This window comes from Wolffia australiana, chromosome 8 (assembly GCF_029677425.1).
Source record: "Wolffia australiana isolate 7733 chromosome 8, ASM2967742v1".
Taxonomy (NCBI): domain Eukaryota; kingdom Viridiplantae; phylum Streptophyta; class Magnoliopsida; order Alismatales; family Araceae; genus Wolffia; species Wolffia australiana.
Window position 1 is genome coordinate 4,637,088 of NC_135842.1, and position 12,913 is coordinate 4,650,000.

Consider the following 12,913-nt stretch of genomic DNA (forward strand, 5'->3'; position numbering starts at 1 on the left):
GGGGACCTCAGCTAAGTCAGCGGCCCGCATAGGATTGCGGGCCGCGATAGTTTTTTTTTCGAGATTTTTCGGCGAGGGTGCTAAAAAATGCCAATATTACATAGTAAAAAGGATAAAAAATGGAAAACGAGTGGTACCTTGCTGTTCTTCTCCCCAAGACGATTGGATTAAGCCCAAATTTGAAAGAATTTCCGATTGTATAGCTTCTGAATTTCGGAAAATAAAATTTCGAAATGAAAATTTACCTCCAAACTTGAATTCCCTCTAGAACAAGTTATACTGATCCGTTTGGGGCGCTTTCTGGGTCGATTCCAATAGATTGCCACCTTCCAAATCCAATGAAACCGGTTTCAGCTCATTCCGAGGTCGGACGCGAAAGTTATGAGCAAATCGCCAAATTCGATGGGAGATTCTTAAATTTTAACTTGTGTAAATTTAATAATGCTACATTCTATTAGATTCTTACTTTGTTTTTGCTTCTTTCTTGATACCCATATCAAAAATATTGGCGCTGACTCTCATCACTAGATATGATAATCATTTTCTTAGACTAAGTAAAACATTTAAAATTTGGCTGGTTGTGGTCATTGCTTTATAAGAGGAAGCTATACGTGAAAAAGAGTTACCTTTGTAAAACTCCAATTCCCCAACTTGTAGAATAGAGATTTGAGACACAACCCAAATTATGAATTTGAGACATAACCCAAATAGAGATTGCACCTTGACTTGCCCATTTGCCCAATGGTTTTTAGGAAAAAAATAATTTATATAAAAATATTAGGCATAATCAAAGCATTTAATAAAGTACAACACGTAACGACTTTTCTTGGACAGGATAATCTTCTTGTGAAATGACCAATTTTGGGTATCAAAATTTCAATTTGAAAAACAAAATTTTATTTGATGTTTTGAACATATGTCACACAAAAATCAGAACATTTTAGTACATGATAATATTCATAAGTCAGAAATTCTAGAAAATAGAAATAGTTACAAGATACCCACTACAAACAACGTCTCTCAAAACATAATAAAGGGTAGCCAAAAAAATGTCATAGGGGATATTTAGTTCACAAAAAAATAAGTTTGCTAATTTATTTGATGGAAGATAGAAAAGACAAAAACAAGAATGGTATTCATACGCAGGAGGATAATGAAGACAACCATGATCTAGACCATTGTGATCATCAGTTTGTAGGATCATGATCAGATATGGCAATTCATACTTACCTCTGCTGCCATTATTTTTTAGGAGAAATTATTTTATTTTATTAAAAAAATTCCATTTTTTGTGTAGATTAAAGTTTCATTATGTTAATTACGGATTTTTACTATCTTGATGACATTTTCTCTTCATCATTGTTTAGAGATTTGAGAGAAAATCCTATAATGTTAAATAAACTTATGTTTTGAAAAAGAGTCATTCAACCACTAAAATTCTCATTATAACTCCCCATGATTGGATTGGGAGTTGAGATCATGGTCATGCTGATCGAGATATGGACTGCCCAATTGATCTTAGGGTTAGTGGACAGATGTCAAAACATAATGGGGTATTATCCAATCTGTCATCAGTCATCCATCCTGGTCATAATGGAATCGGAATTCAACTCCATGAAGGGATGGTTGCGAGGGAGTGAGCGAATTTTTATGCCACGTGCACACATTTCCCACAATCTTAGACCCATTTTGTGGTGTATGAAGTGGTTTTGGGGATAAAATCTGTACCGGGCAATGCACAAAACAGCACAAAAAGCAGTTCTAATTTTTATTATAAAAAATGTCTAATGGTTGAAAGCCATTTAATTAAATTAAAATACTTGAAACCCCATCCAATGTTGTATTAGATTAAAATTCTGATAACATAACGTAATTAAAAAAATAAAAAAGAAGAAAAAAACGAATAAGAAAAGTATGAAAAACGAAAAAGGAAAAAATAAATAGGACTCCCAAAAAAAGAGGAAAATGAAGAAAAATAAGAATTCTAAGAAAAAGAGGAAGGAGATGAGGAAGATCTGAAATAGAAACATGAAGTGGTTTAGAAGAAAAAGAAGAAGAATAAAAAACAAGAATAAGAGAAAGATAATTCACAAAAAAGTGGAAAAAGAAAAGGAGGCAGAGGTTTGATAAAATGAAGGAAATTAGATGAAGAAAGAAGAAGTATCAAAGGAAGAAAAACTTAGAGACGAATAAATAAAGATGAAGGATGAATAAAAGGATTGACCAAAAGTAGAAGAAAAGAAAGAAGAGAATGGAGAAGAAAAAGAATAATAACAATCAGAAGAAAAACAACAATGAAACAAAAAAAGTTAAATAAAAGCAGGATGAGTCATGTCTTGACGAAAGGGCGCAAAAACACGGAAATCAAAGACCACAGGCTCATGTAGCTGGCAAGTCTACTTCCAAAGGCCTACACGGCATGCAGGGCTGATGCTCCACGAGGAAAAGACAATCGTCATTCATCATGTCATTCTTCACCGACTCACAGAGACAGAGACAGAGACAGAGAGAGAGAGCGAGAGAGAGAGATAAATAGAGATAGAGAGAAATAGAGAGAGTAAGATAGATGTAAATGGAGAGAGAGAGAGAGTGAAATAGAGATAAATAGAGAGACTGAGAGAGTTAGATAGAGCCAAGAAGAGAGAGAGTGTGGTAGAGAGAGAGTGTGGTAGAGAGAGAGTGGTAGAGAGAGAGAGAGAGTAAGATAGAGATAAATGAGAGAGAATAACCTAATGTATAATCTAATGGAGAGAGAATGAGAGAGAGTTAGTATAACCTAATGTCACATGTGATGGGGATGCCATCCGGTGACAGGACGACGATGGGACATGAGGCTCCGTGACCCGTGACCGAAACTAGAGACGTGTGACACGATGGGAGACGAGGAAACGCGGCTAATTATACATCACAATTCCATCCGTCACCATCAAGAGGCACACCCTGTGCTCCACACGGTTTAAAAAAAAACAAATAATAACCCCAACTCTGTACCCTCATACGTCCCGTCCCATTTCGTATCGTCCCGTCCCGTCCCGTCCCAGTGCGGCATCGTCATCCGACGGTTACACCGACCACCTCGAAGAACGCGCTTCTTCTTCTTCGAGCTCGAATCCATGGCGGCCGGGCCGAGGATTGTTCGATCTCATCCGCTTCCGTATCTCTCCGCGAGGAATAAACCCGCGCTCCGGACAAGGCTGAAGCCGACGCCAGCGAAATCCATGCCAATTCGAGCTTCGAGTGAGCGAATCCGACAAGGGACGGGGGGAAAACGACCTGATTACCTGCACCTTTTTTACGCCACATCGGAGCGCATTAATGGCTGCACGTTTCCCTAATTCCTCCGGATAACGTCGTTCCGTGGACTGCACGATCTGCAGAGGGTTGATTTCTCTCTGATTTTTCATCTCGGTGATTTTCTGGGGGAAAATTGGGAGTTTACTAGTACGTGGCGTATCAGTGGCTCCATGGTATCCTAATTTTACCTATCTGCAGAGGTTAATTTCTCTGAGATTTTTGTACTCGGCAATTGTGAGTTTACTATTACCTGGCGGATTAGTGGCTACAGGTTTTCCTAATTTAACCGGATAATGCCGTTTCTTGGACTGTTCGATCAATAGAGGTTAATTTCTCTCTGAGATTTTTGAACTCGGTGATTTTGGGGGAAATTGCGAGTTTACTATTACCTGGCGGATCAGTGGCTCCAGGTTTTCCTAATTTTACCGGATAATGCCGTTTCTTGGACTATTCGACCAATAGAGGTTAATCTCTCTGAGATTTTTGAACTCGGTGATTTTTTGAGGCGAGCTTTCAGTTGCCAGGCGGATTGGTGGCTGCAGGTTTTCCTAATTTTACAGGTTAATGCCGAGATTTTTGGGGGGAAATTGCGAGTTTACAATTGCCAGGCGAATTAGTGGCCGCAGGTTGCCCTAATTCAACGCGTTTCCGGAGAGATATTGACCTCTGTAGACCGTGTTGTTCTCAGAATCGAGTGAACTCCCAATCTTCCCCCAAAATTGACTGGTTTCGAATTTGCGGTGAGAAAATCACCTCTGTAGATCGCGTAAACTTTGGGCAAACTGCCGTAATTCGCCTGGTAAACTCGCAATCTTCCCCCAAAATTCATTTGTTTGAAATTTGCAGACAGAAATTTCAAACATACCTCTTTAGATCGACTTGATCTCGGAATCGCGTGAAATTTGGGCAAACTGCAGCCATTAATCCGCCTGGTAAACTCGCAATCTTCCCCCAAAGTTCACAGTTTGGTCTTCACGGAGAGAAATTTCAAATATACCTCTTTAGATCGGCTTGATCTCGGAATCGCGTGAAATTTGGGCAAACTGCATTCATTAGTCCGCCTGGTAAGCTTGCAATCTTCCCCCAGTAGTCACAGTTTTGGAATTTACGGAGAGAAAACTTCAAATTTACCTCTGGAGATCAACTTGTTATCGAAATCGCATTAAATTTGGGCAAACAGATGTCATCAATGCGCTTGGCAATTGAAAAACGTTAATTTTTCCAGCAAAAATTACTGGTCCAGGAATTTCCGGAGAGAAATTAACCTCCGCGGATTGAATTGAATTGTTCACCAAGAACGAGGACTGTCGTTGACGAGCACTATCAACGTTCCAGTCTCTGGCGATGGCGACGTTCGTTCAACAGCCTGGTACCAGCTCCTCTCTCTCTCTCTCTCTCTCTCTCTCTCTCTCTTCACCAAACACAGTAAAACGCACTCATTCTCTCTCTAGTTTCTCGCTCTAGTTTCTTCTCCAATCCTGTCCACTTTTTTGCAGTTCACGTGGGTAGAATTTGTCTTCTGTTCGTGGAGTTTCTCTCTCTAGAAGTCGCTGCTAGAAGTGGGGGGGGGGGGTTGTCTGGGCAGTGGACCCGGCGCGCATTCAAGGAGGAGGTTTCTCTCTCTAGGAAATTGTAGAGAGAGAAGCTCCGGGGAGTGTTCCTGGGAAGAAGGGCCGGGAATGTAGGCGAAGACGAAGCGGAGAAGATGGATCCGGAGCGTGCTAGGGCTGCGCCATCGCCAAAGGTTGGTTCTTTTTCTTCTTCTTCTTGCACATTTGTTGTTCTTCTTTCGGATTCTTCTTCTTCTTCTCCTTGTTCGAGCTTCTTCTTCTTCTTCTTCTTCTTCTGCTGCTGCTGCTGGCTCATTTCTTCTTCGTCTTTCAGATTCTTCTACTTCTTCTCCTTCTCGTACAAGCTGCTTCTTCGTCTTTTTCTTCTAGCTCGTTTCTTCTTCTTCTTTCAGATTCTTCTTGTTGTTCTTCTTCTTGTTCAAGCTGCTTCTTCTTCTTCCTTCTAGCTCATTTCTTCTTCTTCTTTCAGATTCTTCTTGTTGTTCTTCTTCTTGTTCAAGCTGCTTCTTCTTCTTCCTTCTAGCTCATTCCTTCTTCGTCTTTCAGATTCTTTTTGTTCTTCTTCCTCCATTTTCTTCTTGTTCTTCTGCTTCTTGTTCAAGCTGCCGCAGCTGTTTCTTCTCCTACTTATTCTTCTTTTTCGTTTTCTTCTTCTTCTTCTTCTTTTTCCAGCTTCTTCTTCTAGCATCGGTTTCTTCTTGTTTTTCCAGCTTCTTCTTCTGCTAGCTTCTTCTTCTTCTTTTTCTAACTTCTTCTTCTTCTTCTTTTTCTAACTTCTTCTTCTTCTCCCTCTTCTTTTTCTAGCTTCTTCTTCTCCCTCTTCTTTTTCTAGCTTCGTCTCCGTCTTCTTCTTCTTCTTCTCTTTTCTAGTCTCTGCTTCTTCTTCCTCTTCTTTTTCTAGCTTCTTCTTCTTCCTCTTCTTTTTCTAGCTTCTTCTTCTTCCTTTTCTTTTTCTATCTTCTGCTTCTTCTTCTTCCTCTTCTTTTTCTATCTTCTTCTTTTTCTTCGTCGTCTTCTTCTTTTTCTAGCCTTTTCTTTTTCCTCTTCTTTTAGCTTATTTTTCTTCTTCTCCTTCATCTTTTTTCTTCTTCTTCATCTTCTATCTTCTCTTCCTTCTTAATTCTTTCCCCTTATTCTACTTCTTCTCCTTCATTTTTTTTTCTTCTTCTTCATCTTCTATATTCTCTTCCTTCTTAATTCTTTCCCCTTATTCTACTTCTTCTCCTTCATTTTTTTTTCTTCTTCTTCATCTTCTATATTCTCTTCCTTCTTAATTCTTTCCCCTTATTCTACTTCTTCTCCTTCTTCTTCTTCTTCTTCTTCTCCTCCTCCATCATCATGATCATTATATTCTTATTCTTATAGCTTCTATTATCCCCTGCTTCTTCTTCTAGCTTCTTTGTCTTCTTCTAGCTTCTGGTTCTTCTTCTAATTCGACTTCCGGATTGTGAAAAAAGAGTAGCAGAGAGGCTAACGATTTGAGATTCAGGATTCATGGAGAACAATGCTGCTGCTGGCTTACCAGAGCTTAGGGGTGGTGTACGGCGACCTCAGCATCTCCCCTCTCTACGTCTACAAGAGCACCTTCGCCGAGGACATCACCCATTCGGAAACCAACGAAGAGATCTTCGGCGTCCTCTCCTTCGTCTTCTGGACTCTCACCCTCATTCCCCTCTGCAAGTACGTCTTCATCGTCCTCAGAGCAGATGACAACGGCGAAGGTCACCCATTATCATCATCATCATTGTCATCATCATCATCATCCTTGTCATGATCATGATGATCGCAATTGGAGTTGCAGGGGGGACGTTTGTGCTGTATTCGTTGATCTGCCGGCATGCGGATGTGAGCTTGCTGCCGAACAGGCAGCGTGCCGATGAGGAGGTCTCGACTTATCGGCTCGAGAGCCCCCCGGAGAGCAGGCGCAGGCCTCTTGTCAAGGCCTTCCTTGAGAAACACAAGAAGCTCCACACCCTACTCTTGATTGTCGTCATGCTTGGCACTTGCATGGTCATTGGCGACGGCGTCCTCACTCCTGCCATCTCTGGTTTCTCCTTAGAACTCTGAAACTGAACATCTCTCTCTCTCCTTCTCCATCATCATCATCATAATTGTCTTCTTCGTCATCATTATCATCATCGTCATAATCATAGTCTTTATCACCATTGTCATCATCATCATAATCATCTTCTTTATCATCATTGTCATCATTATCATAATCATCTTCTTTATCATGATTGTCATCATCATCATAATCATTTATCATCACTGTCATCGTCATCATCATTATCATCGTCATTCTAATCATTGTCATCGTAACCATCATAATTATCATCATTGTAATCATCATCCTCATCATTATGATGATGATCATCTTCTTCTTCTCTTCTCCTGTGTCTTCTTCTTCTTCTTCTTCATCTGCATCATCATTATGATGATGATCATTCTCTTCTTCTCTTCTCCTGTGACTTCATCATCATCGTTTTCATCATCATCATCATCATCATCATCATCATCATCAGCATCATTATCATCCTCTTCTCCTTCCCCTTTGTCTTCATCATCATCATCTTCTTCTTCTTTTTCTCCTTTCGTCTTTTTTTCTCCTGTGTCATCATCATCATCTGCTCCTCTTTTATCTTCTTCTATGTCTCATCCTCCATCATCATCATCATCAGCATCATCAGCGCCATCATCATTTTCATTATCATCATCATCTTCTTCTTTGCCTTCATCATCATCATTATCACTATTGTTTTAAAAAAAAATCATCATTATCACTATCTTCTGCTTCTTCTCCTCCTCTTCTGTCATCCTCATCATCATCATCATCATCTTCTTCTTCTCTCTATTTTCTTCATCACCATACTCAACATCACCATCGCTATCGTCGTCAGCATTTTCTTATTCATCGTCTTCTTTGTCGTCCTCACAGTTTTCTCGGCCGTGTCGGGGTTGGAGCTCTCAATGTCAAAGAGCCACCATGAATGTGAGAAAGCAAGCTCCTTAACATCAAATTCTTCAAGAAATCAGGCTTCTGATGATTATATCGATATTCAATTGATGGCAGATGCGGTGGTGCCGATCACATGCGTGGTGCTGATCGGTTTGTTCGCTCTGCAACATTACGGAACTCACAGAGTGGGCTTCATCTTCGCGCCAGTGGTGTTGGCTTGGCTCCTCTGCATTAGTGTGCTCGGCATGTACAACATCGCCCACTGGAATCCTCAGGTTTACAAGGCGCTCTCACCATATTACATGTACAAGTTCTTGAGGAAGACGAAGAAGAGCGGCTGGATGTCCCTCGGAGGGATCCTCCTCTGCATGACAGGTAAATAGATTGAAAGATAGAAAGAATGAAAGAAAGAAACATAGATGAATAGATAGACCGATGTTAAGATTACAGGTAGAAGGCTGGCCTTGTCTTCAACTCTGATGATGTTCTTGTAGGTTCGGAGGCTATGTTTGCGGATCTTGGGCACTTCTCTTACACTGCAATTCAGGTAGGTTTGATGAGGGAGATTGCTTTTTCTTCTCTGAATTTTGAGCTGAATCTGTGTTTTTCCAGATTGCTTTCACTTTGCTAGTTTACCCGGCTCTGATCTTGGCGTACATGGGTCAAGCCGCTTACCTGTCCAAGCACCACCGTATCGACTCCAGCTATCAAATCGGCTTTTACGTCTCTGTTCCAGGTTTCCCTCTCTCTCTCTCTTTCTCTCTTTATCTGCATCTCCATCTCTTTTTCTCCTTGCATCTCCCTACCTCTCTCTGTCTCTTTATCTCCATCTCCATCTCCTTCTCTCTGTTTGTGTGTGTGTGTCTCTCTCTACATTTCTCTCTCTACTTATTATCTCTTTATGTCTATCTCTATCTCTAGAGAGATGGGTGGAGATGAATTTGTTTGTATGAATTGTGGGCAGAGTGTGTGAGGTGGCCAGTTCTGGGGATAGCAATACTGGCGTCGGTGGTGGGTAGCCAGGCAATTATCAGTGGGACCTTCTCGATCATAAACCAGAGCCAAATCCTGAGCTGCTTTCCTCGGGTCAAGGTCGTCCACACATCCGACAAGATCCACGGCCAGATTTACATTCCCGAGATAAACTGGATGCTCATGCTCCTCTGCATCTCCGTCGCTGTAGGATTTCGTGACACCAAGCATCTCGGCAATGCCTCAGGTAAGCGACCCAAACTCCGCCTCTGCTGAGATCAATAAATACATCAATGAATGAATAGATCTGCCAACTACTTTTTCACTCACGCTTGTCGCTTGTGTTGTCAGACTACTTTATCTTGTTTTTTCTTTAGAATCTTAGAGGATAATCTTCTTAATTTTTACGTTTTTTTCGTTATTTGCAAGGTAGAATCTTAGAGAACGCTCATTAAGTACATTCCGGAAATTTTCTTGTAGAAGTAATCCTTGTGCTTTACAAACATCAGAAGTATTGAGTAAGCACAACACAAAATAACCGGTTTGCTTCCCTGTTATAGTCCTGTCTGTCGTCGTGCTTTCTGCAAAAGAAGAAAATAGTTAGTCCCGCATATTTTGAATGAATGAAGAAAATAATAAATATGTTATTTCAAAAAAAAAATGAAGAAAATAATTATAACCATAAGCAAGCCTCTAACCTTTTTTATTCAGCATGGTCAGATTAAACGAGGAAAGAACTTTACAATCTACAACACTGCACCACATGCAGTCAGTGGTTTCTCCAATCAAATAAACAAAAACTCACTGATTAGCTCTGCGGGTGTTGGTTTTCAGTGAAACGGATTGAATTTTAATGGGGTTGACTTTTGAAATGGTGCAGGGCTGGCGGTGATAACGGTGATGCTCGTGACAACGTCACTGATGTCGTTGGTGATGATCTTGTGCTGGCACAAGCCCCCTCTGTTGGCACTTTGCTTCCTGCTCTTCTTCGGCTCGATCGAAGCTTTGTTCTTCTCGGCGTCCCTGATCAAGTTCAGGGAAGGTGCGTGGGTGCCCATGCTGCTGGCCCTCATCCTCATGACCGTCATGTTCGTCTGGCACTACGCCACCATCAAAAAGTACGAGTTCGACCTCCACAACAAGGTCTCCCTTGACTGGCTGCTCGCGCTCGGCGCTGCCCGCGTGCCCGGCATCGGCCTCGTCTACACCGACCTCATCTCCGGTGTGCCGGCCAACTTCTCCCGCTTCGTCACCAACCTCCCGGCCTTCCACCAGGTGCTCGTCTTCGTCTGCGTCAAGGCAGTGCCGGTTCCCTTTGTGCCTCCCGGCGAGCGCTTCCTCGTCGGTCGAGTTGGCCCGGCGGCGCACCGTTCGTACCGCTGCATTGTTCGCTATGGTTACCGTGACGTGCACCAGGACGTGAACGCCTTCGAGGAGCAGCTAGTGGCCAGCCTTGCTGAGTTTGTCCGCCGTGCCGGTCACGTTGTTGTGGGAGACGAGGCTTTGTCCGTGGTGGCGCTGCCACCGGTCATGGACGAGAGCTTGCACCATGCCAGTGTGTCGATCGACGAGGGGAAGACGAAGAAGAGAAGGGTGCGGTTTGTGTTGGAGGAAGAGGAGGATGATTTGCTGGTGAAGGAGGAGCTGGAGGAGATCGCCAAGGCGCAGGAGTCGGGGACGGCGTTCATCCTCGGCCACTCACATGTCAAGGCCAAGCCGGGGTCGTCGCTGGTGAGACGGGCCGCCATCAATGTCGGCTACAACTTCCTGCACCGAAATTGCAGAGGCCCGGACGTGTATCTCCGAGTCCCCCCTGCCTCGTTGCTAGAGGTGGGCATGGTGTATATAGTCTAACTAATACTTGTGGTCTGAACAACTTAACTTCTTTATATATGCGCTGACCAGACCCTCTTGAAGGAATACAGTTAGGTCCATGCAGTGAGACATGGTCGTTCTGTTCTGTTCGTTTCAGACGAACAAAAAATTTGCACAAAAGAACCAGATGTGTTTGTTCGTACTGTTTTTTTTGTGAGAAAATTATAACAGACGTTCAAACAATTTGCACAATCTGAACAAAATTCACACATGTTGTAAAATTCGCACGAATTCGCACAAAATTTGCACACGACGACCAAAATTTGCACAATTCGAACAAAATTCACACAATGGGTAAAAATTTGCACAATTCGAACAAAATTCGCACAATGGGTAAAAATTTGCACAATTCGAACAAAATTCGCACAAATTCACACAAAATTTGCACAATTCCACAATCCGAACCGCACACAGATCTGTGTGATGTTCTGTGCAAATTTGTTTTTGTTCTGTTCGGAAAACCGAACAGAACGACCAATGCGCACAAAGAGAACATAACAACAAGTAGATAAATGAGGAGTCAATTGTCTCATCAGCCGTATTTCTTTTCAGATATCAAGAAAGCCAGAGACAGTTGTAGGATAATATAGTGTAGGCAAAGAAATTGGAGAACTAGGGTTTTGTTCATCCTATTCACCCAGTTTGAGACTCCAGTGAGAAAGGAGCTGAAATTGGAAAGAGTTCAAATGGTCTAGTGGGTGTTTCTTATATCCATGATGCTATTCATTCCACTGGCTTTCAGGAGGGGGAATTAGAGAGAGAGAAATATGCCTAGCAATATCAATCTTGTTGAACAGGTGAGTGACTAAATGACTGAATTATAGTATTTCACCGAGTTCATTAGAGGTAAGTCTATGAAGGAAAGTCTCATGTTCATTTGTAATGATATTGCATGCAATCTTTTATGGCTCATTTCAAAGACTGATGGGTCAAAAGTATCTACGAGCATAGTTGTCCCTTTTTGATATGGTGCGAGGAATATGGATTAGCAAAATCTAGCAATGTCTTTACAAGTGAATACTTACTTAGTATCTTGAACTAAGTTTGTGCCCAAAATGTCCCCCCAAATTATTTAGAACTATATGGAGAACCCATCAAGTACAACTACCCTATTCCTACTGAGAGTAGACCCTATCCTTGATCTATACTAAAGTAGATATGTCCACGTGACACTGGGGGCACTAGATGGATGATAGGATAAAGGTAGCGTACAGAAGTATTCAACTCATGGATCTCAAAACCAATCTAGATAATCATAGTATCTCGATATCAGACACATCAATTATTAAGAATCATTTTGATAAAATTTTGAACTAAATGAAGAGAAGTAAAAGCATCAAGTGTGAACAGAACTGATAGTAAAAGGCTAACAAGGACACCTTGGAAAACACTTTAAAATCTTTAATTATGATTTCAATGAAGATAAATGAAATGATTCATCAACTTAGGCTTGACAGAGCAAGCAATGAAGATTCATCTGCAAAGAAGTCAATGAAGATGCATCTCAATATTACAAAGTTGATGAAGGCGAATCTGAAGAAGGTCAGACTTTTGGAGGAAGAAGTGAACATGATATTTTTATAAATAAGGCTAGGGGCCAGGCACACTGGTCCATCAATTAACTAACTGATACCAATATCGTATATCATATAATAAAATGGGAAGATAGCATAGCTACTGACACTTTACAATCGCGAAATAAAAAAACAAAAACATAACATTGAGAAACTCCAAATATTTGACGGTATATACTAATTACACTCAATAGAGATGAAAGGGAAGTAGACTATATGCGTTAGTGGAATTTGTTGAAAGAATACAAAAGTGGTTTTATTGCAGCTCATTATAGTAGCAAGGTTATGAGGTTATCCATTAAGGGGTGACTTCAGGAGCAAAAGTTGATGCCTGGATAAAAAAGAATGAATAAGAAGAAGGTACAATTTTACGAGCAGACACAAATTCAGGAGCAGAAGGGTCGAGTTTGCGCTGTACAAAGTCAGTGAAGATGAAAACTGAGCCTCTTTTCTATGAATGAAAACAAGACAAACCTTCAAAGCATCTTTCTCCGGATGGGTAATTATTACCCTATAAAGCTAAAATGGGTGGGGGGAAGAATCAAGCCAAACCTCTGATTGACCAAGATACACGCATAAAAAATATCGGCATCAAGAGAGAAATAAGAAAAATCGCGCTAGCCGTAAGAGATCAATCATAATAGACTCTTTAAGGTTATAATCATGATTAA

At 41.3% G+C, this 12,913-nt stretch overlaps 1 protein-coding gene and 1 long non-coding RNA gene across 2 annotated transcripts; one reads left to right on the forward strand and one right to left on the reverse strand.

Moving 5' to 3' along the window:
- Window positions 1–2,879: 2,879 nt before the first annotated feature.
- LOC144707093 (uncharacterized) lies at window positions 2,880–4,793 on the reverse strand. Its single transcript, XR_013582404.1, has 2 exons — window positions 4,426–4,793; window positions 2,880–4,337 (listed from the first exon to the last, which is right to left on the reverse strand). It is a non-coding gene; the product is annotated as an uncharacterized LOC144707093 (long non-coding RNA).
- Window positions 4,794–4,862: 69 nt separating this feature from the next.
- KT2 (potassium transporter 2) lies at window positions 4,863–10,715 on the forward strand. The gene is made up of 9 exons (XM_078580215.1): window positions 4,863–5,038; window positions 6,355–6,586; window positions 6,667–6,912; window positions 7,801–7,854; window positions 7,936–8,196; window positions 8,316–8,368; window positions 8,434–8,557; window positions 8,786–9,040; window positions 9,674–10,715. The coding sequence occupies exons 1-9, from the start codon at window positions 5,000–5,002 to the stop codon at window positions 10,645–10,647; spliced, it is 2,238 nt and encodes a 745-aa protein (XP_078436341.1). The 5' UTR covers window positions 4,863–4,999; the 3' UTR covers window positions 10,648–10,715.
- The last annotated feature ends 2,198 nt before the right edge of the window (window positions 10,716–12,913 follow it).